Source organism: Erythranthe guttata, chromosome 4, assembly GCF_056151865.1.
Source record: "Erythranthe guttata isolate IM_541 chromosome 4, IM_541, whole genome shotgun sequence".
Taxonomy (NCBI): domain Eukaryota; kingdom Viridiplantae; phylum Streptophyta; class Magnoliopsida; order Lamiales; family Phrymaceae; genus Erythranthe; species Erythranthe guttata.
Genome location: NC_142536.1, coordinates 5,575,977 through 5,603,099, shown reverse-complemented (window position 1 = coordinate 5,603,099; position 27,123 = coordinate 5,575,977). Strand labels below are relative to the sequence as shown.

The 27,123-nt window shown below is 33.4% G+C and overlaps 5 protein-coding genes across 10 annotated transcripts; 4 read left to right on the top strand and 1 right to left on the bottom strand.

Annotated features, from left to right (window-relative positions):
• Positions 1 to 414: 414 nt before the first annotated feature.
• On the top strand, positions 415 to 2,304 carry LOC105972349 (shikimate O-hydroxycinnamoyltransferase). Its single transcript, XM_012997297.2, has 2 exons — positions 415 to 1,047; positions 1,239 to 2,304. Exons 1-2 carry the CDS (start codon positions 640 to 642, stop codon positions 2,154 to 2,156), a joined length of 1,326 nt encoding a protein of 441 aa, XP_012852751.2. The 5' UTR covers positions 415 to 639; the 3' UTR covers positions 2,157 to 2,304.
• A 4,675-nt stretch (positions 2,305 to 6,979) lies between these two features.
• Positions 6,980 to 8,895, top strand: LOC105972400 (putative CCR4-associated factor 1 homolog 6). The gene is made up of 2 exons (XM_012997353.2): positions 6,980 to 7,418; positions 7,781 to 8,895. The coding sequence occupies exon 2, from the start codon at positions 7,869 to 7,871 to the stop codon at positions 8,685 to 8,687; it is 819 nt and encodes a 272-aa protein (XP_012852807.1). The 5' UTR covers positions 6,980 to 7,418; positions 7,781 to 7,868; the 3' UTR covers positions 8,688 to 8,895.
• Positions 8,896 to 9,360: 465 nt separating this feature from the next.
• Positions 9,361 to 13,488, top strand: LOC105972191 (sister chromatid cohesion protein PDS5 homolog D). The gene is made up of 10 exons (XM_088816671.1): positions 9,361 to 9,787; positions 10,264 to 10,467; positions 10,562 to 10,743; positions 10,830 to 10,956; positions 11,043 to 11,195; positions 12,037 to 12,330; positions 12,552 to 12,631; positions 12,733 to 12,784; positions 12,913 to 12,996; positions 13,196 to 13,488. The coding sequence occupies exons 1-10, from the start codon at positions 9,656 to 9,658 to the stop codon at positions 13,205 to 13,207; spliced, it is 1,320 nt and encodes a 439-aa protein (XP_088672797.1). The 5' UTR covers positions 9,361 to 9,655; the 3' UTR covers positions 13,208 to 13,488.
• Positions 13,489 to 19,609: 6,121 nt separating this feature from the next.
• Positions 19,610 to 20,002, bottom strand: LOC105972230 (LOB domain-containing protein 7). The gene has a single exon (XM_012997166.2). The coding sequence runs from the start codon at positions 20,000 to 20,002 to the stop codon at positions 19,610 to 19,612; it is 393 nt and encodes a 130-aa protein (XP_012852620.2).
• A 1,796-nt stretch (positions 20,003 to 21,798) lies between these two features.
• On the top strand, positions 21,799 to 27,117 carry LOC105972312 (sister chromatid cohesion protein PDS5 homolog D). 6 transcript variants are annotated; one of them, XM_088816675.1, is made up of 15 exons: positions 21,799 to 22,187; positions 22,264 to 22,420; positions 23,443 to 23,646; positions 23,734 to 23,915; positions 24,010 to 24,136; positions 24,214 to 24,378; positions 24,546 to 25,136; positions 25,221 to 25,280; positions 25,364 to 25,434; positions 25,536 to 25,587; positions 25,716 to 25,799; positions 25,892 to 25,950; positions 26,135 to 26,206; positions 26,292 to 26,525; positions 26,819 to 27,117. In XM_088816675.1, exons 2-14 carry the CDS (start codon positions 22,295 to 22,297, stop codon positions 26,428 to 26,430), a joined length of 1,932 nt encoding a protein of 643 aa, XP_088672801.1. In that variant the 5' UTR covers positions 21,799 to 22,187; positions 22,264 to 22,294; the 3' UTR covers positions 26,431 to 26,525; positions 26,819 to 27,117. The 6 variants fall into 6 exon arrangements, with proteins under 6 accessions (XP_088672801.1, XP_088672799.1, XP_088672800.1 ...); XM_088816673.1 differs by having other exon boundaries at positions 21,838 to 22,183; XM_088816674.1 differs by having other exon boundaries at positions 21,900 to 22,129.
• Positions 27,118 to 27,123: the final 6 nt, after the last annotated feature.

The following is a 27,123-nucleotide window of genomic DNA, read 5'->3' as shown; positions in this document are numbered from 1 at the left end:
ATCGGGCAACTTAGTTCGACGGTATAAACTAAAAATAGACAGCTTAATTGTAGAAATTACACTAAAAATAGATTGAAATATAATGGACAAAATAATTAGAGAATTTGGACGTGAAATAGATATTTTATACTAAAAAAAAAAGGAGCGAGACAGATGATCAAATTGCTCTTTACATATTTTTTTAGTAGTTATATTTTTAGATTTGTACCGACACCACATTCATTTTTACTTTTTAATTAGTATAAATATATATATATGATAAAAGGAAATGCAAATAAACCCTACAAAACAGAGAATTTTCTAAAAATATTTAGCCAACAAATTCTTCAACATAAGAACACACAATTTATTTATTCTATATATATATATATATATATATATATATATATATATATATATATATTTTAATTTTAGCTAACATTAAAGTCCATATATAGTCCGTCATAAAATGTAGATTTTTTTTTTATTTAAGTGATCGCTGATTTACTAAAAACCGTGTAGTAATTCTGCAGCCCTTTTTGATAGAAGATGCTGCTATATATATTTCATGCATGTTTTTCTTCTCCAATGTATCTATAACACTAGTTTCTCTCTCTAAAAATCTTGTTTGTTTTTTTTTTCCTGCAGAAAAAGTGAAGCATGAAGATCACGGTGAAGAAGTCTACTGTGGTGACGCCGAACGCAGCGACGCCGAGCGGCAAACTGTGGATCTCAAATGTGGACTTGGTTACGGCCACCACCTACCACACCCGCATTCTCTACTTCTACCGCTTCAACGGCTCCGCCAACTTCTTCGACCCGGCGGTGCTTATGGCGGCGCTCAGCCGCGTCCTGGTGGAGTACTACCCTGTGGCTGGGAGGCTGACTAGAGACGAAGAAGGCCGCATCTCAATTAACTGCAATGGCGAGGGGGTCCTGTTCGTGGAGGCGGAGTGCGATGGCGAGATTGACGATTTGGGGGGCTTCGCCCCCCGCCCGGACCTAAGCCTCAACCCGGCCGTCGATTATTCCCTCGGAATATCCACGTATCCTCTTCTGTTGATACAGGTGGGTGCAGATTAGATATTACATCTGGTTATTTATATTGGGTGAATTTGAACTGTAGCTAATTATTTAATATATCATATTTATATGGGTATAAATAATCAGGTCTAATATGTACCTTTGTGTATAACTAACTACCTTTATGTGTTGTTAATTAACTTTAATTTATATATTAATTAATTGGATAAATGCAGCTGACCCGTTTCAAATGTGGAGGAGTGTGTTTGGGGCATGGAAACCAGCACCACTTATCAGATGGTCCGGCTGCTCTCCGTTTTACCAAAACATGGTTCGACTTAGCCAGGAGCCTCGCCACCTCCACCGCCACCGTCACCACCGCCGCCGACGCACCGCCGTTCATGGACCGGACACTTTTGCGCGCGCGTGACCCACCGCAGCCCCGGTTCACCCACATCGAGTACCACCGCGGCGGCAACCTGCAGCCCCTCTTAGCTTCCGAAAAAACGTATTCTGTGTTCAAGCTGACGTCGGACCAGATCAACGCCCTGAAAGCCAAATGCAACGTCGACGGCGGAAATGGGCCGTTCCCGGCGGCCCGTTACACGACATTCGAGGTTCTCGCCGGCCACGTGTGGCGGTGCGTCTCGGAGGCACGGGGCCTGCCCGGGGATCAGGAGACGAAGCTGTACGTGTCGACGGACGGGCGGTCGAGGCTATCGCCGCCGCTGCCGCCGGGGTATTTCGGCAACGTGAACTTCTCGGCCACGGCGGTGTCCCTGTGCGGGCAGCTCCGGTCGAACAACGTCTGTTTCGCCGCCGGGAAGACAAGGGAAGCCATAGCAAGGATGGACGACGAGTACCTGAGATCGGCGATAGATTACCTGGAGGTGCAGCCCGACATAAGCGCCATCGCGCGTGGGCCTGGAACATACAATTCACCGAACCTTGGAATAATAAGCTGGCTGAGGCTGCCGGTGTACGAAGCTGATTTCGGGTGGGGAAATCCCGTCCACGTAGGACTTGCGGCGGCGCCACCGGAAGGGAAATGCCATTTATTGCCGAGCCCGGCGAGTGACGGAAGCTTGCTGGTATCGATATCGCTGGCGAAAGAGCATATGCGTCTTTTTGAGAAGCTCCTCTTTCATGTTTGAATTATTGTTGAATATCTGCTTTCTGTGTGTGTGTGTGTGTGTGTTTTTGTGTGTGAGAGAGAGAGTAAAATAAGAATCCATCAAGCTCTACTTCTTTATTTTTATTTTTTCATTAATATCAAAATAAAGGGTTCTAATTTCGATTAAATCATTTCCGTAATGATTATTATTTTCATGCGACAATATATTAATTTTTTTTCCCTGTATTTGAATTTATAGTAAGAGAACGGTAGATTTTGGTGAAGAAATTTTCATCTCCAACTGTCCACCATTTACCTATTTTTTCCACTAAATCCTATTTTTCATACTAAATATAAAGGTGATAATAAGATTTGCCGTAATTAACACAATTTTATTAAGTACCATATAAAATGACGATTTTAACTAATTGCACTCGATTACCAACTTATTAGCATATTTATCGTAAATACATTAGTATTAATTATTAAATTAGTTTTTAAAATATAAATACATTTGTTATTATTAACAAAACATTAATTTTAATAACATAAATATGCTTATTTTTAATTAATTTGTATATTTTGTTGGTATCAATGTTTATTAGTTCATTTCTTTCATGTTTGTCAGGCCTCAACCGCTCCGCAACTTCCCTCAAAACCGCCCACAAGGCTGGTTTTCGAGGCCAATCTTGATCGGGGGCGCGCGCGCGCGCGCCCAAAACAGCCCGACCGATTGCTAGGCAGCCCATCTGCCTTGCCTTTTCAGCACGTTTCACTTGCCTTGCCAATCACTTGCTAGTTCTTTGCTCACACGGTTATTAGCACGCCCGCACATATGGCTGCCTTCCTTGACTTGCCAATCAAACGTGCCAACTTGCCCACACTTGTCAAGTCGTGGTCGATTTCCTTCAAACGTTCGTTTGCCCAAGTTCTCGACCACATGCCGATTACTGCCCACGCTTGTCCGCATTCGCTGCCGAGCAACGCCCGTGCCAGCCATAAGTACTTTCGATCACCGTTCCCACTTGAATCAAGCCGATCCTTGCTTTCTCGGACAAACACCCCAAATGCTTGCCCAACACTCGATCACTCATTGGCCAATTGTGTGGTTGTCTTGTGCCAATCCTCACTTGGCACCATTTCTCAGCCATGACTCGGCCACACTCGAGTCAGTACCGATATCACCGACTAAGGGGGTAACAGAACCCTAGTAAACGACAGGCTACAACTGAAGAGTTATTTTCCCTTTGCCCCCTCAATTAAATATTTAATGCATGTTTACCCCTTCAAACTATTTAAGCACACATCATTTTTTATTCTGTATTTCAATTTTTTTCCTTCTTTTAAACAAATGTTCTCAATTCTGGATCGTCTGTTGCAATTTATAATTTCTTTCTTTTCTTGTTGAAGTGCATTAATGATGCTAATTACTTAGATCACCTGGGGTAGTGTACAAAATGAGCTGGAAGAGCAAAGCGGATCGGATCAGTAGCTTGACAACTTATTGATCCTGAGGTCCCTGCGAAATAAACACACGTGAACTAAGCCGGGGGTTGATCCGGCGAAAACCCCTCCGACGCTTTAAGTCAGATGTACGGATCGTGTAGATGGTAGAGAGAATATGCACTCTAAAATACTTGTGAATAATATAACGTACCTTAACAAATGAGTAAAAACCTCTATTTATATGTGTTGATTGGATTGAGTTTACTTTGTTGAGCTCAAGCTTTATTTTGAAGGTGTTTGGGCTTTCGTGTATTTGACCCAATTATTAGATAAATTGGGAGCCCATTGGGTCGGCTCAATATAGCAGGTATATGATGCATGTTGTCATATAATGACAAATACAATAAGAAATATAATATAATATAAATCCATATTTCGTAGTGACAAAATCAAATATATATATATATATATATATATATATATATATATATATATATATAAATATTTTTTTTTCAAATAAAATCGACGTATACATGTAACTATTATATGATTTGATATAAATAGTGGCCATTGCCAAATAATTTTAGTGATAGGACCCATATTAAATAAGGCTATGTTTGTTACAACTTAACTATGCTCTGAATAAGGACTAATGTCTTATTCCTTCATATATTTTATTAAGCACTGAATAAATTTTGGACAAACTTATCTTAGAAAAAGTTGAGGTGGTGCTTGTTGTACATACTGTCACCATCTATTTCATTTTCTTTCTTTTTTTTTTTTTTTTTCGGAACAAATCATTTTTTTTTCTTTTAGGGTAACCATTTGGAATCTTCTACTACACATTATTATTATACACACAAATCTAGAAAATGAGATGTGAGATGAGAAAGAAAAAAATCTTTGATTTTAGTTAAATTGTTTTATGGTAAAGAAAAAAAAGTTATGGTGCTCTTCGACTCCACATTTTTTGTTATGATTTTATTTGTATATAAATCAATATTTTTAAGATGTTATTAATAATTCAACTAGTAAATAGATTTATTTATAGAGTTAATATAGTAATATCGTATCATTCAAATATATAATAATCAAACAGCCTTAACTATTCAACATTCAGAGCTCACATAATGCTCTTAACTATTCAGATATTAATTTAGTATTTAATATTCAATGCTTAATTTTATCAAACACAGCCTAAATGTCTCTAACCCTTTTACAACTTTTATTTTTCTCTCATTCTACAATTTCGAATTATATCGAGGGTCTTGAATAAGATTTTTTAGATGCTATGTTAACTGGATTTATGTTTTTTTTACCAATATTGGCTAATATTATTATTGGCCATTTTTCGAAGTCCTTTATCTAAAATTATTGGCTTAATTCCACATTACATTCTTGAAATATACCATTTGACACTTTGCACCTTCAAGAAAATTTAATTGCATTATGTACCTTCAATACACTATAAATTATACAAAATGAACTGGAATAATTTTTCAAACTGATGAAGGTAAAGTTAATATTATACGTGGTATTTGTTTCAGGATGTCAAATATCAAATCATCTTTTTTTATATTCATTAATCCTCCAAGCCAATTTCGAAACTACAAAGTACAAATATAAAAATACATCAAATCAACATATTTAAAAAAAAAAATTATCACAAACTTTTTGTCAAAATAAATTTCCATAAGCTATTTTATTATCAACTTATTTGAAAATTATATTCTCTTATAAATATTCCTACTAAATATTTTAACCAATTACAATTAAAAATCCACAAATTGAATAATATATATAAATAAAAATACTTTTTCTTTAATATATAGACATGAAGTAACTCGGTATAGTTTTTTTTTTTTTTCTCCGCGTTTTGTTGGAGGATATCAGAAACTAAAATCTAATTTGCTAGTTTGCACCTTGAAATAAATACACCAATAAAAATGCAGTTGTCTTCATTAAGTAGTAAAAAATCAAATCATGGGGCATTTTTTAATAATTTATTGTGTTTCGACGGTATAAAATGCTATTACTTGTTTTTAAGGGTGCAAAAAGTGCCAAAATGCTACATTTTAAAGGTGCAACGTGGAATTAAGCAAAAAATATTTAAAGAAATGGGGAAAAATGCACCAACTAGGGTTTATTAGTTTCAGTTGTATGTTAACGATAATGAGTTTGATGGTTCGAACTGGTTGGACCCACTAAATCGACATAAAATGAAAATGATATGGGTTCAAATACAAAATCGGTTGTGGTTTGTGTTATTTAATTCTTCAATGATGCAATTTGAAATTAATTTGAAGACCCTAATTAATCCAAATCATAATCATAGGGTTAAGAACTTAGTACCATCAAATAATTTTGTCAAATAATTACATCATAGGTCCTACACCTTAAATTCATGTCTTATTTCACCCCTTAACCTCTTTATTAACAATCTCAAATTCAAGGGTAAATTATAAACACCCCCTGAGGTATGATCAATTTACAAAAAAAAAACCCTCTTGTTTGGATAATTACATCTACCCCTCAACTATGATTTTTTCTTACATCTCCACCCTTATGGTTTCAAATTCAATATAATCATCTAGATTTCGTGGAATGTGCTCTAGGTTGTACTCGTTTTGTGTAAAAATACAGTTTATGATGCACTATAATTTGATATATACAAGCCAAAAAACACATATTATGATCATCTTGATTCAAAATGTAGAGTTCGAATGGGATGAAACGGTACAAAAGTGATAATATTCCATATAATCTCGAAGATTCCACTAAAATTGAAGAGTTGAGGGGGATGGTTGTAATTATCCAAACAAGAGGTGGGTTTTCGTAATTTGACCATACTTCAAGGGCGGTTGTGTTTTACCCTAAATTCAAATTTAAATTGAGAAACAAAAGCTATTCACAGCTCACACCACACCACCCCACACACAACTATCAAACCTCTCCCCAATCAATACACAACTTTATTTAAAAATAAAATAAAAATACACACACTTTGGCCCCTACCACAAACTCCCCAATAAACAAATCTAGAGAATTAAATTACTTTTAAAGTTCAAGAAAAATAATTAATTTCCTCTTAAATACATTGTCATATAATATTTTAAATATAATTTTATTTTTCAAAATTTTTTTTTGAAGCATATCTCACTATTGTTTATTACACCAAATCAATTTTATCGAGTTATATTATATCATACAATGTATAAATTCATACATAGTAGCTGTAAAGATGTCTTTCGCAGAAAAGTAGGAGAGTGCGGCATCTAACGGTCTGAAGATTCATTTATCAATTAAATTTTTACCATACACACACACACATATATATATATATATATATATATATATATATATATATATATATATATATATATATATATATATATATATATATATTCCAATTATTTTATTTTTCCAAAATTAAAGGATCAATTAATTTTTGTCTACAAATACCAAAGAAAAAATTTCAAAACCACAACTTCCAGTATAAAATAAGGAGATTGCATTTCATTTTCATTCCAAGGTGAACAGAGGAGGAGGAGGTGGGGCCCATCATCTCTGTTCATCTTCTGTCTTTATCTTTATTATAATCTTTCATATAAAAAAATATTCAAAAAAAAAGGAAAAAAGAAAAGAATTTTATAATCATTGTTTTGCCCATCATCATTTGCTCCTCCCGTCGCCGCCTTACACTCGTTATCGTTTTTCCTGCTGTTCAAACCCTAACACCCCCTTCTTAATTGACCCATATACATATATAATTTATGCGGATATACGTGCGTAGATGTTCGATCTGCTGCTAGATCTTGACATTTAATCGTCGGGGGATCGTTTCATATGTTTCGAGGTAAGTTTCCGTCGCGAATTGGCGATTTTGATTTATTTTCTGATTAGGGTTAGGGTTACGCATTTCTCGAAAATTTTCAGCCGATTTGAAAGATCTGATCTTGGGCTCTTCAATTGTGTAGATTTCTAATGGTTTTGTTGGGTCGGTTTTGATCTGTCAAATCTGGGAATTTTTTTTTGGCGTTATGAAAAAATGGATTTTTTGTTAGATCTATTTTGAGGACCCTATAAAAGATCTGATTTTGAATGGGCAGGAATGAAAATTTATGGAGTCAATTGATTTGCCCAAATTACTCATCTAGGGTTTTATTTGATGATTTGGATTTTGGGGCTGATTGCGCATTTTCTGGAATTTCTGTGCAGGTTTTAGTTTGAAAACTGCAAGGTTTTTGAATATTGACAGATCTGCTTTAAGGCCTCTCCTAAAGTTCAAAATTTGAATTTTGAGGAGATGTCACTTTTGCCCAAGAGCGATTCGATTCAAATCCGGGATGTTTGGGCGGACAATTTGGAGGAAGAGTTTGAATTGATTCGCGAAATTGTCGATGCGTACCCTTACATAGCAATGGACACCGAGTTCCCAGGTGTGGTTCTCCGCCCAGTGGGCACTTTCAAGAACTCGAGCGATTACCATTACCAAACCTTAAAAGACAACGTCGATCTGTTGAAGCTCATCCAATTGGGCCTAACATTCTCGGACGAAAAGGGCAATCTCCCCACTTGTGGGACCGACAAGTACTGCATATGGCAGTTCAATTTCCGCGAGTTCAACCTAAACGAGGACGTCTTTGCCAATGACTCCATCGAACTGCTCCGCCAGAGTGGCATTGACTTTGCGAAAAATAAGGATAATGGCATTGATGCCAGGAGATTTGGGGAGCTGCTGATGTCATCCGGGATTGTCCTGAACGATAACGTCGTTTGGGTAACGTTTCACAGCGGTTACGATTTCGGGTATTTGCTAAAGGTGTTGACTTGCCAGAACTTGCCAGATACCCAGACTGCATTTTTCAACTTGATCAATCTGTACTTTCCGGTGCTTTATGATATTAAGCATTTGATGAAGTTCTCGAACAGCCTCCATGGGGGGTTGAACAAGCTGGCGGAGCTGTTGGATGTCGAGAGAGTCGGGATTTGCCATCAGGCAGGTTCGGATAGTTTGCTCACTTCTTGTACCTTTAGAAAACTCAAGGAGAATTTCTTTAGCGGTTCGATGGATAGATATTCTGGTGTGCTGTATGGTTTAGGCGTTGAGAATGGATATACATAGCTTACAGGGATGGAGATATGATGTGAAAGAAAGAATGAAAAATAAAAAATTGAAAAAACCGAAAGAATGTGAATTGTGTTCTAAGTGTTTTGATTGAATTAGATGTATTGTGCATGGCTTGGTTAGATGCCACACTTTTTGTACACTTTTATGAGAATTTTGTAGTTCTTACATCAAATGAAACTTATAAGTTATATCTTGTTTGCTTCTTGAGTTTCTCCTTTTGTGTTCTTTTTATCATTTGTTGGAGTTTCTTTTTTCGTATTATTATTTTAATTTCTATTTATATAAATATAATTTTTAAAATATGATTTGGACTATTAGCTTCCAATTTTTTAAACTTTTGAAGAAAAAATTCTAACAGAATATATACAAGATTTTAATTTAATTAATTAGTGCTTCAATTCCTACAAGATTCAGACAAGATAACAATGGCCAAAAGCACCATTGATAATATATATATATATATATATATATATATATATATATATATATATATATATATATATATATATATATATATATACACCACATAGACATTCTTGATTCACAAATAATGTAATTTTAGTCTCCTGACAGGTCAACGGTCAATAGATAGCAGCAATTTCTAACATTACAGTGTTCACTGTTCAGAATTCCCTCATTAACCTACATACCTATGATTTTCAAGCAAAAAGGGAAAAAAATCTGATCTTTGAGAATTCACGGATTTGAAATACAAGAATTAGCAAGAATTCATAAAATGAGGCAAAATCCGGGTGGTGGTGGTGGTGGTGGTGGTTCAAGAAAGGGTTGTGCTGTGCATGCAGAAGATCTTGCAAATGAAGTAATGAACCCACTTTTATTACATCATCATCAGCATTGTCTCCGGAGTTGCTTTTTTGTGTTTTCTTGTATACATTTGAAATCAAAGTGCATTTTTTTCTAGATTTTGGAGAGAGAGAATAAATCTTTGTTCTAGAAGAAAAATGGATGGTGCTGCTGCTGATGTTGATGATGGTGTATGGAGAGAGATTGAAGATGAGTTGATAGTTGCAGGGATGAATCTTCTCAGGCTTCGTTCCTCTCACTCCATTGATGAACTCCTCGTCCGCCTTCTGGTATGGTATATAAACCCCCTTTCCTTTTTCTGGTCTCTCTCTCTCACACACACGTGCGGGTCTGTGTGTGTGTGTGTGTGTGTTTTTTTTTTTTTTTTGTGTGTGTGTGTTTCACATGTTTAAAATCATAAATTGCTATGCACAGAATTGTTTCTGCAAATTGCTGTTTAGTGTGTGTGAAGTTTCGATTTGTATCAAGTTTGTATCTTTCTGAAGATCAACATCTCTCTTTTGGTGTATTGATAAACATCTGATTGGCTTAGTCATTCATATCAGAATTGACTGCTTACAATTTTAAGATGTAATGATAGATGCAGCCAGATAGAACCAGATTCAATTTTCGTCTAATTCGAATACGTCTTTCCTTTCGTATAACAGAAAAATTGTGTTGGATATCAAACTGCTTGTTATTCGATAAGGGTGGAATCTTCCTTTTAAATATCGAATTTCTTTATTGTTTCATGTAATTCTGTCAGAGGGTAGAGCGAGTTCTAACGAGGGTAGAGCAAAAGCCGCCTGCGTTTATAGAGAAGGCCCTTCACCCAGCCATGTCAGCACTCATAAAAAACGAGCTATTGAAGCACCCGCATCTAAATATCCAATTCATAGTTGCTTCTTGCCTTAATCAGGTTACGAGAATAACTGCTCCACTTCAATCTTATCCCGATAATCAAATGAAGGTATATTCTTTCTTATCATCGTCATCATGACGTCATCACTCTTTTGAAATTAGATTTACGAACTTATACGTTGTTGGGGGTTTTTTTACGACAGGATATTTTCCGATTATTCATGGTCGTACTTAGGCAGTTGTCGCGTTTGACGGGTGACGACTATGATAGAGCTGTAAATATTCTTGCAGCTATGGCAAGAATCCAAACATGCCTTGTAATGATGGACTTGGATATTGATCCAATCATTGTTGACATGTTTCGAGTTTTTTTCGATACCATTAGGTAAGTTTCTGCAAGAATATGATATTTTTTTTTTCTTTTTTTGGGAATACTCCGATTAATTGCTTCGTTAATTAATTTTATGGAAGGCCGAACCACCCCTTTACGGTATTCAAATACATGGAAGCTATCATGATTTTGGTGATAGAACAGAGTGTCGAGGTCTCTGTCGAACTTCTCAAACCCCTTTTAGATAGTGTCCGAATAGATAATAAGGTAATGATTATGCAATGAAAATATTACGTCTTTTTTTTTTTCGTTTATTGCCGTATACTATATTTAATGTTGTCTTGTTTCTTCAGAATACTTCACCTGTTTCGTGGGAGTTGGGAAAGATTGTAATTGAGAAATGTTCGACGAAACTCCAGCCTTGTATTAGAGAAGCTGTGAAGAAAATGAAGCTGGAAATTAACGACTATGCTGAAATTGTCGTTTCTTTATGCGACGCGAACATGGTTTGTCCTCCTTCGTGATTTTTTTTTCTTTCTTTTGTATGTTATGATAACTGGAGAATGATTATGGGATTAAAAATTGTCGTTTTAATCTTTTTCCGACCGCAGTCGACACAAATCATTATGGTTTTGAATTTGTGTAGAGTCTCTCCGATGAACTATCGTACCAAACCTGTTTGTGAATTACACGTGGAAAACGTGGAATGTATTTAGGTAAAAATACGACAAAAAAGACAAATGGTTATATTGCATTCGGATGGTACTATTTGAAGCTAAAGATTTCAATTTGAATAATAACAAACTCATTGAACGTTGACGGATTCGTTCCTACTACGGGATTACAAATTCCCAATTCTTATTTGTAGCTGTGAATATATATATATATACATATATATGTATATGTATATATATATATTTCGTACGTATTAGTTGCATCGGTCTCCAAATTCGTATGTGATGACAAAAGAAGCTAGTACAATCATAATCCATTCATGGAGCTTTACTTTCGTACGGAAAGACGATTGTTTTGTTTTCGATCAAACATGCTAAACTTTAGATGCGCATCTTTTCTCGTCTTCTCTTTTTCGAGGGTAGAGCATATTTTCTTAACGCATGCAAAAATATTACGAACAATACGAAATGAAACTATTTCAAGACATGTTAGTATGTGTTTCGATTTGGGTTAGACTGTATCCCGTCCCACATCGATTAGCAAAGGACTTGCGGACAACCTTATATTGCCTTTTACCTAATCGAAGTTAGTCATTAATTAGCATGCCTTAGCGTCTAATTTTTTATACAAACGTGTTCGTATTTTTCGTAATATTTTCCTATTGTGAATAAGGTGGCAGAAGAATTAGCAACAGCTGCTGCAGCTCTTTGTGGTGATGGAATATCCAAATTAAACGGATCTTTTGAGGTCGAGCGAGTGGGTCCCACTCTGCCTCAAGTGAAGGATGGAAATGGAAACAATAGTATATCAAATGATGATAATTCATTGCATACAGTGACAAAAAGACGAAGACGAAGGCCTAACTCTTTGATGAGGCCTGAAGAAGGCTATGTACATATTTGGACAACTAAAGATCGGGATAGAAAGACGACGAATCACGAGTCGAGAGATGTTGTTGCACACAAGGTAATCAAACTATAACTCGGATTTTGTTTTATGGATTTTTTGCGCCTTTAATGATTCTTTCACTTTAATTTAAAAACAAAAACAAACAAAAAAAAATCTTGTGACAAGGTGGTGGAATCTACTATGTCTAATATTTCGTCGTAATATGTGATGTAAATTGTAAAATATATTTTTAGATGCCAGCTGTAATAATTATCTCGAAATACTTGTTTCATATCCAGATGTCAAGAGGGTCTAACTGTGATTATGGGGACGAAATGGTGAATGTAAGGATAAAGGTTTGGTGGCCAATCGACAAAACGTAACTACTTTACATTAATCTATTTTGTCGTCACATTTTCTATCACTCGTTCAATCATTTTTCCTTGTTTTTTCATGTTCGAGTTTTTCTGTATACGACAGGTTCTACACTGGCACTGTTGAAGCTTTTGATCCTTTGACAAAGAAACATATGGTGAAAAAGATTCGTCCTTTTCTTGCATTATACTTTCGTGTATTTTATGTATGATGATTACTATTTTACTTATTAAGCTTAAGGTGATAATGTTTCTCTGTTTGACTGACTTGTTGACTTTATTGCAGATTAAATACGACGACGATGAAGAAGAAATCTTGAACCTGAGAGAGGAGAGATGGGAACTGTTTCACGAAAAGCAGCCTCGACAAGTGAGATTCTTCGCTGAAATACTTGTTTAATCCCATATTAGCTATTAAAAAAATCGTTTTAGCTTTCTGTTCATATATGGCGTTTTTTTCTTCCTCGGATTTATAAACTTAAAGAAATAGTTGTTTCCGTTTGAAGTGAGAGAATTTCGAAAGCTCGGCAACTTTTTGATCGAACGGCTAATTTTTCTTGGTTTCTCAGATCAAAAAGTGAAGGCTGTAGCCCTTGTTCGTGTGAATAAAGGACAATATGAAGAAGATGAAGTGACGCCCGGATTCTCGTTCAAGCATGGCAATAGCTGAGCTGGCAAGAAAAAGTCGAAAACCACTAAAAACAAGAGGGAGCCTTATTTAGCCTTTGTAACCTCCGAAGATGCAACAAATCAATGGTAAAAAAACTATACATCAAAGAGCAAACATTGTTTTGAATTCCGATTTTTGCGTGGTTGTTTGATACACACGAACTAAATGTTAATAAAAAGCTATTTTTGTTAATCGGAAGTTTTTTTTTTTTCCCTTCGTATGAATCTTGAATTTTAGTTCTTTCTACCATGATGTGCGATATAACTATGTCTATAGACTTTATATCCTGGCCAATTTACACACGTAATGCGTAGAATATGGTTCTGTTATTTCGTCGGTGAATTACGAATTCGTTAGTCGTTCATCGACACACACACACACACACACACACACACACACACACACATATGTATCTATCTATATACTATAAGGTATTCTTTGACATTGCTTACATTTGATGGTTTTCCACTATGGTGCTTGCTAGCTTTGCAGAACTATTTTGGGACTAGTATATGTACACTTGTACCACTATTTTGGTTATTATATTAGGTGAATTTAAACCGTAAATCTACACATAAATATTTGCATACACACACTCATGTGTATGTGTGTGCTTAGTGTATAGTTATTTAATCAAATTTATGACTCAAATTCACTCGGTGTAAATAACCAAGTGTAACATACATTTAAACCTCCATAAATTAATACAACCGGAACTAGGGAAATTCTATTAATTTAGCGAATTATTAAATTATCGAGATAATAGTTTAACAAGTTTTCACCGAGTTGGGACTGAGAAAAACTATTGTTTGATCGAGGTTATTAATTTATCGAGATTCTACTGTATAACTCCTCGACAATTAGTCAACGATTTAGGATTTTTTATGATTTATTAAATGTTTGTCGCATGTTAATGTAGAGAGTTTGACGTCATTAACAGTATTGGGCCAATGACATTTTTATGGCCCAATAACTTGTTAAGAAATAGTTGCTCAGTTGGACCTAGGGGTGGTAAACGAGCCGAGCCGGCTCGCGATCTCGACGAGCCGGCTCGAAAAAAGCTCGAACTCGAGCTTGAGCCCAAAATTAGTTGTTCGGCAGCTCGCGAGCCGGCTTGCGAGCTGCCATTTTTTTTTTTCTTTCTTTCTTTTTACATATATATATATATATTATTATTCTTATTATTATTATTATTATTATTATTATTATTATTATTATTATTATTATTATTATTATTATTATTATTATTATTATTATTATTATTATTATTATTATTATTATTATTATTATTATTATTATTATTATTATTATTATTATTATTATTATTATTATTAACTAAATAGTAAATAGTCTATAATAATAAATATATCTAGTATTTAAATAGAAACAAATCTATATTACTTAAATAATTCATAATGATATAAAATATTATAATAATAACTAGTATTTCACTCGTGCGTTGCACGGAGGTCAATTTCAAAATAAGAAAAATAAACTTATGTAAACGACTATCTCTCTATAATAATACCAATTCAAGTAAAATAAAATGGAACGAAATAAAAAACAAACATTATCTCTTAATTTAGAATTGTAACATATAAAATTAAGTTAAATATTACAAATAAGAAAACATGAAGCGCGCAAAACACGATATCAAGATTAAGTGAAATCATTTAAAACATATGGTATCACTCTATTTCTTGGATTGCAATCTACTACACCATGTGAATCTTGTGCAAAATAACTAAGGTAACAACAAACACGGTAGCAGAGAAGTAACACAATAGATACTCAAATAATCTGCAAGTTTATGACTAATGACGTTCAGTTAGTGATGCACAATACTCAAAAAACAATAAAACTTATAAATATTGCAAAAGATATATGATGTATACGCCACTATCAGTAATGATACCAATGTTAATACCAATACCGATACCAATAGTCATACCAATATTGTTACCAATAGTGATACTAATTCCATTAATATTGATACTCATACTAATACTAATACTAATACTAATACTAACACTAATACTAATACTAATACCGATACTAATAATGATACTAATACAAACATTAATACTAATATTGATACTTTTTTTTTTTTTTTTTTTTTTTTTATACTAATACTAATACTAATACTAATACTAATACTAATACTAATACTAATACTAATACTAATACTAATACTAATACTAATACTAATACTAATACTAATACTAAAACTGATACTAATACTAATACTCATACTCGTACCAATACTAATACTAATAATAATAATAAAACTAATACTAATACTAATACTAAAAATAAGACTAATATTGATACTAATACTTATAATAATATTGATACTTACACTGATAATTATAGTGATATTGATACTAATACTAATACTAATATTAATACTAATACTAATACTAATACTAATACTAATACTAATACTAATATTAATACTAATACTAATACTAATATTAATACTAATACTAATATTAATACTAATACTAATACTAATACTAATACTAATACTAATACTAATACTAATACCGATATTAATACTAATATTAATACTAATACCGGTACTAATAGTAATACTGATACTAATACTAATACTCATACAAATACTAATACCAATATTAATACTAATACTAATAATAATACGTACTAATACTAATATTCATATTGATACTAATACTAATACTAAGAATAATACTAATATTGATACTATTACTGATAATAATACTGATACTTTCATTGATAATGATAGTTATATTAATACTAATACTAATACTAATACTAAGAATAAGACTAATATTGATACTAATACTAATGATAATACTGATACTTATAGTGATACTAATAGTGATATTGATACTAATATTAATACTAATAGTAATACTAATACTAATACTAAGACTAATACTGATACTAATAACAATAATAATTATGATACTGATACTAATACTTATACTCATAGTAATATTATAATAATACTAATATTAATACTGATACTGATACTGATACTAATATTTACACTAATACTGATACTCATAGCAATATTAATATTAATACTAATACTAATATTGATATTGATATTGATATTAATACCGATACTCATAGTGATACTCATAGTAATACTAATACTAATATTAATACTCATACTGATACTCATACAATACTGATACTCATACTAATATTGATACTCATACTCATACAGATACTCACAATCATATTCATACTCATACTAATACTGATATTAATATTGATATTGATACTGATACTAATATTGATATTGATAGTGGTACTAATATCGAAACTGATAACTGATACTGATACTAATACTCATACTGATACTGATATTGATACAAATGTTGATACTGATACTGATACTAATATTGATACTGATACGGATATAAATACTGAAACTGAAACTGATATTAATACTGATACTGATATGATACTGATACTCATACCGATACCGATGCCGATACCGATGCCGATACCGATGCCGATACCGATACCGATACTGATGCCGATACTAATGTCGATACCGATAATGATACCGATACTGATATTGATACCGGTATTGATATTTAGACTAATATTAATATTAATATTAATACTAATACTAAAACTAATATTAACACTAATATTAATACAAATATTACTAATACTATTACTAATACTAATATTAATACTATTTCTTATACTAATATGTAATATTGTTAATGTTAATGCTAATGTACATATTCTAATGCTAATAATTATTTTAATGTTAATGTTAATCTGGATATGCTTATGTTGATTATAATTGTAATACTAATATTATCCAAATCCTTATCCTATCCCTAATCCTATTCATATATAACACTAATCATGATTTTAATCCTAATCATAATTCTAATCCTAAACCTATTTTTAACATTAATTATAATCCTGATAATTTTACTACTAATAATACTAATGCTAATGGTAATGTTAATTTTAATTATAATTCTAATTATAATTCTAACCATAATCATAATCCTAATGCTAATCATAATTATAATACTAATACATGTCACTAATTGTAATACTAATCAATAATCATAATCTTAATTATAATTATAATACTAATCTTAATCATAATCATAATCCTAATCCTGATATTAACTATAATACTATATTAATCTGAATCCTAATCATAGTATTAATACTAATACTAATTCAAAGAATATTAATTATTATTTTAATTCTAATGTAAATACTAATTACAATTCTAATTCTGATTTGGCATCAATGTTGTTGCAATTATCTATTATTTTGTATAAAAAACAATTATATTCAATCGCGCAACTTTTATATCAAATTCCGTATGTGTGGTACCTGATACATGAAGAAACACATATTAAATATATTAGAAATTAATATTTAATTATATTATCGAACTGACATTTAAATTATTTAAAATAATATAAGGGTATAAGCAAACGTTAAGACGTGAAAAGAACGATAATTGTTGTTAATAGGATAAATTACGAAAATCCTCATGAACTTAGGCTAAATTACGGAAAACACCCCCCACTTATCGGTACTCATCAAAATCCTCCAGGTGTTTTGTTTATGTCTTACACGACCCCCTTATGGTGTGATTTTTTACGGAATCTATTTTATTCCATGTAATATGTGGATTCTACCCTTGCAGACGTGATATTTCGTTTATCTTACTTGTTAAATACAAAAATTATCCTTAGGGGAGGTAATAATAGTACTAAAAAGTTGTGAATATGTTATTTAAGAAGAATAAATATTTCGTGTAAAGTCCCCTCACGGTAATTTTTGTCTTTGAAAAGTACCATAAACAAATGTCGTGTCCAGGGTAGAATCTGCATTTTTCGGTGAATATTCCACGTAATAAAAAAAATGCCGTGAAAAATCATACCGTAAGAGAGTCGATGTAAGATGGAAGCAAACATTAGGGAAATTTTGGTAATTACCAATATGATATTAAATTAGTAAAAAAATAAACATATTATCTGGTCATGTTCATGTAAAATGTATAATATCAAATGATTTATTATGCAATATTTTGTTTATATAAATCCAAGTTTATGAATTAAAATACACAATTTTCGTAACACCATCAATCATAAAATTATAATAAGTGAAGATTTTAAATTGAATTTAAATAAATTTAAATTAAATTAATTACTATTAAAATTAAATTAAAAAATAAAACTATTTAGAATTTCCAATAAAATTGATATATTTAGAGCATTTTATAAATGGTATGATATAAATATATAATAAAATAATTAAATATCTTTTTAATTTTGGAAAATGGTGACATGTTTTTTGATGATTTATTTTCACCAATCAATTTGCCACATGGGATGAAATTAAGGACATGTCATTATTTGAAATTGACAAATGTCAATCAATTAGGCATGAAATTCAACTTTTATAGATTATATAGATAATAGAAAACATAAAAAATATATATAACTAGAGTTCATTATTTATTTTATAATTTTTTTATTTTCCTATGAATAATTTTTAATAAAAAATAAAATAATTTTAATAAAAAAATTAAAAAAAAAAAATTAAATAAGCTCGAGCTCGAGCTCGAGCTCGAGCCAAAAAAAAATTGGCTCGATGAACTCGAGCTGGAGCTCGAGCTGGCAACATGAGCCGAGCTCGGCTCGAGCTCGGCTCGTTCCCACCCCTAGTTGGACCTATTCGTTGTACATTTTTCGATAAATAAATAAATTAATTAAATCCCCTTGTAATGATTTGAATTACTAAAAAAAAAATTATGTACGACCAATATTTAAAAGAAATATAAAATTAAAAATAAGATTACTAGAAAAGAAAACTATATTTTCATTAAGCCGGACGAAGAATTAAAATATCCAAATAAATTTTAAAAACAAAACTTTACCATTATATATTATATTTCGTCGAATAAAATTATCTTTCACAATATATTTATATGCTCGTAACATAATACAATCTTTATTTAGTTGTAAAAGAATGTAAAGAAAAAACAAACATAGCAATTCCTTTCATCGAAAAATAACGGATAACGGATAAACGAACACGTCAACCACGGAAAAATAAATAAAAATTAATCGATCGGATAACTTTAAAAAGGCAAAAACCCTTCAATTAATTATACACGTGACGTAAGTCGATTTAATGTAAATATCTCAGCCGGAGATTTTCAATTACAAAAATGAATCAAATACATAATCGTCCTACGCACTATAAATACACGTTCGACCAGCCTAGGTCTAATATAAAATTTTATATATATTTAATTTCCAAAACACATTCACGGTTGATCGGGTCGCCCTTCACGGGTCGACGGGCCGTCCCGATTATCCGCTCCTTTACAGAGCTGGATTTGTTTGCGGACAAACTCAAGCTCCGTCTCCGTTTTTTCAATCTCGATACTAAGCTTTCTCGCGACCGAAAAGTGGCCGTGCACGGGATGTTCTAATCTCATTTCCGCCTCCATAATAAGGCTCTCAATCGTTGCGTCCCTTTCTTCTTCCTCCACCGATTTTAGTATTTTCAACGTGTTTTGCATCCCGAAAAGATGGTACACGTTTTCAAAATCGTCGGATTTTTCCGCTGGGAAATACTTGGCGAGTACGCAGTTTTGATCGCATTTTCTGCGTTGGTGCTTGCATGCAGCGCAGGCTTTTTGGGCTACGTTCGCCATTTATGTTAATTATATAGCCTAATTAAATAATTCTTGTATTTATCTTTTTTGCTTGTGTGTTAGACGAAGAAGAAGAAGAGGAAGGCTGAATAATTTATAGTGAAGATGTGGATAGATTACGTCATAATGGAAAGAATCCTGAGTTTTCTTTTCTTGATTTTTGTTTTTAAAATAGCTCCATAAGTTTAATTGCTATTGGATTTAATTTGTGTATAGTATGAATTGGGAAACAGTCATTAAAAAAATAGCCCAAAAAACTTATGAACATAAATTGTAATAAAAGATTGCAAATTGCATTGCTTAATTTTTTTCTACCATATTTGTGTACCCATTTCTTTTTTACTATTTTTGAAATTTAGAATTATTTTGATGATTTTGGAACCGTTATAAATGAAAATGTTCATTGTTCGACTTCTTTTTTTTTGAAAAGTTCATTGTTAGACTCTTGTTTGATTGTTACTATTAAGTCGTAAATTGACTAAATAATAGGAGTTATAAGCGGCCGACATAATATATTCAAGATTAAACAAGTTAGCCATATTTAAAAGCTCAAACTCGTAAACAAATGCTAATATCCAATGAAATTAATAGCTATAGATCTCGTTTGATTGTCAAGATAAGATTTGTCAAAGTAAGATTAAATAATGTAATAAATACACAATTATTTTATCGGACCCTGAGACGTTCAACAAAAAAACTCTCTAAAAAGAAAAATAACTCATGATAACATAATATTTGTTGGTCGACCTGACAAATTATCGGGGATACCAAATATCAATCAAAGTTCAATTATTTAGTTAATCATGCCTAATCTTTCCAACCAAACGAGGCAATAACAGATTAAATTTTCACATAGTTACTAGAATTAGATTAACCAAACAATTACAAATATGCAATTAGGGGTGCTTAGACTCAAACACCGAAAACGAAAAAAAAAACGAGATGTTTTAGTAATAGTAGAATTATTTTTTGGGTAAATTACAACCACCTCTGATGTATGGTGATATTACAATAAAAAGCTCTCATGTTTGAATAATTACATCTACCCCTCTAAACTATGAATATACTTACACCTCCACTCCTATGATGTCAAATTCAACATAATCATCTAGGTTCCGTGGAATTTTCTCTAGTTTGTACTCGTTTTGTGCAAAAATACAGTTTCTGATGCACCACAATCAGATAAATACAAGGCAACAAACACATCTTATCATCATCTTGCTTCAAAAGTGGAGATCAAATGAGATAAAACGACTACAAAAATGAGAATATTCCATATAAAACGATTTTCTCTTTGGTACTCCTAACTATTCTTTGTACGTACCATACGTCCATGCCATAATTATACTTGTATGAGACTAGTATGTTCCATATTCCATACTACGTATCACATAATACCTAACAATACAAAAATGGAGATCTACCAGTCATCGACGCATACCATCTTTCCGCGCAAATTAGGTTCATTTTTGCGGCTCACGACAATGTCGATCACCTCATCTTCATTATCAAACGCAACGCAATCACATTCACCACGTCTTCGTCACAATCCAATGTTACATACAAACTTTCCCAACGAGCCAAATACTGAACGACCAACGCATCCATATGGATATCGTCCCACTTTCTTATAACAACGCCATAAATCTCCATTAAAGTCGTCTTACTCTTCACGTAAATAATTTGCACTAAATCTTTGTATCGACAATTTCCAAAAATTATAGTGTGCACTTGAATTTGTGCATCATATGGATTTTATAGTTTTTTCAAGAAATAGAAAAGGAAAAGAATGTGACACTATATAACACAAAACATTCTTTCATTCACAAACTCTCCTAAACCCCTACTACTTGATTATTAAAATTAAAATAATGTAATTTTATTCCTCCTCCCTAACAAGACAACGGTCAATTGATAGTAGCAATTTCCTAGATTATAGTATTTAGATTTCGTCCAAGCCCTCATTAAATCACATACATATGATTTTCCAAGCAAAAAGGGGAAAAATAAAATCCAATCTTTGAGAATCCTCGACGGATTTGAAAGGCAAGAATTAGCAAAAGTGAAATAAATGAGGCAAAATCCGGGTGGTGGTGGTTTAAGAGGAGGGGGTTGTGGTGCATGGAGGTCATTTTGCAATACTACACCGTTTGATACAGCATCAGCATTAGCTGTCTGTCTGTCTGTACCCGAAGTTGCTTTCTTTTTTTGTTTTGTCTTATATTTATTTTGAAATCGAACTGCATTTTTTCTATCGACAGGGTTTTCAGAGGTGGTGGAATTCTTGAAAGAATGGCGGCTCCTGCTAACCTTGATGCTATTTGGAGAGAGATTGAAGATGAGTTGTTGGTTTCTGGGATGAATCTTCGTACCCTTTGCTCCTCTTCTTCCATTGATGAACTCATCGCCCACCTTGTGGTATAAAAAACCCTCCTTTCCTTTTGTGTTTGTGTGTGTGTATGTGTGTTTGTGTGTGTGAAATGCCTATTTAGTGTGTGTGGAGTTTCGATTTTTTATGATCACATGAACTCATCGTCCACCTTGTAGTATAAAAAACCCCTCTTTCCTTTTGTGTTTGTGTGTGTGAAATGCCTATTTAGTGTGTGTGGAGTTTCGATTTTTAATGATCACATGAACTCATCGCCCACCTTGTGGTATAAACCCCCCTTTCCTTTTGTGCTTGTGTGTGTGTGTGTGGTGTGTGTTTGTGTGATGTGTGTGTGTGTGTGTGTGTGTGTGTGTGTGTGTGTGTGTGTGTGTGTGAAATGCCTATTTAGTGTGTGTGAAGTTTCGATTTTTATGATCACATGAACTCATCGCCCACCTCGTGGTATAAAACCCCCCTTTCCTTTTGTGCTTCTGTGTGTGTGTGTGTGTGTGTGTGTGTGTGGGTGGGTGGGTGGGTGTGAAATTCCTATTTAGTGTGTGGAGTTTCGATTTTTAATGATCACATTAACTCATCGCCCACCTTGTGGTATAAACCCGTGTGTGTGTGTGTGTGTGTGTGTGTGTGTGTGAAATGCCTATTTAGTGTGTGCGGAGTTTCGATTTTTAATGATCACATTCATTCACATGGTTATGTTTCTAGAGATGAATTCATACAGGTGTTTGATCTCTCAAATAGTTAAAACAATTTTTTTTTTATTTGGTATTTGTTGCATTGGTAAATTGTTTAATTCAGCCTTTCGTGTGAGAATTCCTGCCGAACATCGAAAAAATGTGGTGGGGGGCAGCCGAATACAACCAGATTCAAATTTCTTTTAGTCGATTTTCGGGTGCATAACAATTTTTTTTTGGTGACTTTGTTGCTTGAAAAGGGTGGATTTTTTCGTTTCAGTATGGATTCTTTTTGTTCTTACGATACGAATAAACGAGGAAAATGCTTACATTACCTTCACTTGTAAATACGATTAACTGTTGTGTTTCGTTTGTTCTTACAGAGGGTCGAGCGAGTTCTAAGGAGGGTATGGCAAGAGCCTCCGATGTTTATAACCAACGCCCTTCTCCCGGCAAAGACAGCTCTCGTCAAAGACGAGCTCGTAAACCATCCACACGAAAATATCCAATTCATAGTTGCGTCGTGCCTCAATCAGGTTACGAGAATTACTGCTCCAGTCCAACCGTATCCCGATAATCAAATGAAGGTATATTCTTATCAGTTATTACTCATTACCGTCGTCACTCTTTTAAATCAGATTTACAAATTAATATATCGTGGTTTCTCGTGACAGGATGTCTTCCGATTGTTCATCGTTGCACTTAGGCAGTTGCCATGTGGGACCGGCGACAACTTTTCGAGAGCTGTGCAAATTCTTGGAGCTATGGCGAAAATGAAAACGGTCCTGATTATGATGGACTTGGATATTGATCAATTAATTGTTGATATGTTCCAATTTTTCTTCGACTCGATTAGGTAAGGAATTAATGTATCTATATATATATATATATATTATTTATTTATTTTGGTAATGCTCGTATTAATATTTCCGTTAAATTTTTTATTGAAGGCCGAGTCACCCGGTTACGATCTTCAAAAACATGTTAGCTATAATGACATTGGTGATAGAAGAGAGTGGTGAAGTGTCTTTCGAACTTCTCAAGCCGCTGTTGGTTAGTGTGAGAATGGATAATAAGGTAATGATTTTTACAAATCTCTCGTTACTTTTTTACGCGATGTAATACTTTTTTTTACGTCGTCTTTTTTTCTTCAGAATACTGCATACGTTGCATGGGAGTTGGGAAAATGCGTCATTGAAAAATGTTCGACGAAACTCCAGCCTTATATTAGAGAAGCTGTGAAGAAAATGAACGTGGAAGTTAACGATTATGCTGAGATAGTCGTTTCGTTATGCCAGGATACATCTAACGAGAACATGGTTTGTCCTCCACGATTTTTTTTTTCCCATGAAATTTTATGTTACAAATGGGAAAAAAATCAAGAATTGGTTTTACGAATTAAACATCATCCTATAGCATGCATGGAAAAAATATTTCCATTGTGTGGTAAAGCATATTTTTCATAATCTTTTCGATTGTGAATCAGATGACGGAAGAAATTACGACAGCTGCGGCGCTTTTGAGTGATGGGGTAGTGGACCCCACTCCGCACGTGAACGATGGAAATAGAAATGAAAATGTGACTGATAAAGAGAATTCGACGGAACTTAAAAGCAACGAATTAGGATCGGAGAACGATGCAGCAGAAATTGTTCATCAACATCGAAGGGGAAGAAAACCGAACTCTTTGATGAAGCCCGAAGAAGGCTATGAACACATTTGGACAATTGGAGAAAGCAAATCGCGTAAAGCATTTTCACGTGACGGTGATAATAAACGGAAAAGAAAAACAAAATTACGTAGTGATTCTTCTTCACATGGAGAATTTGATTCTGTCGACGAAGGAAGTTTCGGCAAAAGGGAAATCATGCAATCTGAGACGAAGGAGAGAGGTTCAAAAAGAACCAAGAAGAAAAGTGAAGGAGTAATTGCAGGATCGAGTGCTGTACAAAAGGGAGAAGGCACTGTTTCGGTTGGAAAAGATAAGTCGTCGTCACTTCAAGAATCTGATAGGTGGAAAGAAATCAGGGATGCGATTATTTCCCGTAATCCCGAGTTAATAGACCTTGCAGACAAGGTAATCAAACTACAATTGTGATATATTTTTTTTTTCGTTTTAATTTTTCCGATTTCTAATATTTTTTTTTCGTCTTGTGACAAGATGGTGGCATCTGCTGATAAAGACGAGTCCCCTGAGAATTTGGCTCTAGAAGAGGAAGAGGTATTGTCGGTCGGATATGTTTGCATTAAATTTAAAAATATAATTTTAGATAACAGCTCTAATAATTTATGCTTCAAATCCAGATGTCCGGTGCGGATTATGGGGAGGAAATCGTAAACGTAAGGATAAAGGTTTGGTGGCCAATGGACAAAACGTAAGTACTCTACATTAATTTATTTTGTCATCGCATTTTCTATCACTCGTTCAATCATTTGTCCTTGTTTTTTCATGTTCGAGTTTTTCTGTATACGACAGGTTCTACACTGGCACCGTTGAAGCTTTTGATCCTTCGACGAAGAAGCATAAGGTGAAAAAAATTCGTCTTTTCACTCATTCTACAATTGTGTATTTTCTGTATTATACTATTTGACTTATTACGCATAAGGTGAGATAATGTTTTCTTGATCGGCTTTTGTTGGCTTTATTACATTGCAGATAAGATATGATGACGACGAGGAAGAAGTAGTGGACCTGAAAGAAGAAAGATGGGAGCTTTTCAACGAGAGGCAGTTTCGTCAAGTGAGATTCTTCGTTAAATACTTATAATCTCATAAAATTGCTGTGTTTCGCCTTTTCTCGTGTAACCTTTCTGTGCATGTGTGACAATTTAGACGCAATCCATTCAGAATCAAGAACTCAAAATTCCATCTCCTGTTAAAGAGACTGTTACGTAAGTTTCGTCGTCAATTGAATTTTTTGGGTCCGTTTTTTTGTATCTTATTGATTTTGGTAACTTTTTTTAGCTGTGATGAACTGGAAAAAAGGGTTAAAATGTCCGGAAATTTATATGCAAACTTGCGAAATTTTCTTTAATGTATAGCATTGTCCTGATTTGAATTTATGAACTTTGGCAGGAACGAGAAAAAGATGACAAAGAGAAAGGCAGGTTCATCGAGAAAACAGCTTAATCCCTCATCATCGAAAATGTTCGTCGAGTAAATACGAGAGATTTTGAAATATCACCAACTTTTTGATCCAACGGCTAATTTTTTTTTTTTTTCGTTTTCTCAGATCAAAAAGTGAAAGCTGTAGCCCCGTTCACGTGAAAAACGAACCAGATGAAGAGATGCCTGAATTCTCATTCAAGCACGGAAAAAACCGAGCCGGCAAGAGAAAGCCAAAAGCCATGAAAAAGCAGAGTGGGCCTTAATTAAGCCTTTGATTGAATGAGGGAAAATTTCATTGAGATGAATCGGCGAAGAAAAGGAAAACGAGGATTCGTTATGATTTTATCCTCTTCTTCGTGTGAGTAAACTTTAATTATTTCATCGATATTTTGATTAATTAGTTTCATTAATAGCCTTGATCGAACTGCTATAAATAGAAGCATGTTTAATTATTTCATCGATTTCTTTTTCCTTATGATTTTTTTTTTTTCAAATTATGTTACAAATAGAAAACTAGAAAGATGGGTAGGATTTGAACATCCGATATTAGCCAGCTGTAGCAATAAGCGTCGGGATTTTTCTTTGTGACGTATAAATCGAATTTTCATGAAACGACACTTGTTGAAAACTGAATTCTGTTGTGCTCGACAGATTTCAAATCGCCTCTAATTGTACGGATTTCACAGCAGACGACTAGGCATTTATTTTTTGTACAGAACTATCGACTCCGGCTAAAAAGGGTAAAAAGGGCATTGTCCGCTTGCTCGAGAATTATCTAATGAACCACCGATGAATTTGTATAGTTTGTCTTCTAGATATGAGCTATTCAATGTATTTTTAGTGACATTCGCATTGTGTAATTTTGTTTTCTGTTATTCGGATTTTTTGTGCTAGTTCTTTTTTGGCCAGTAAATACGCCATTTTACAACAAATATATAATTGTTTTCGAATTTTCA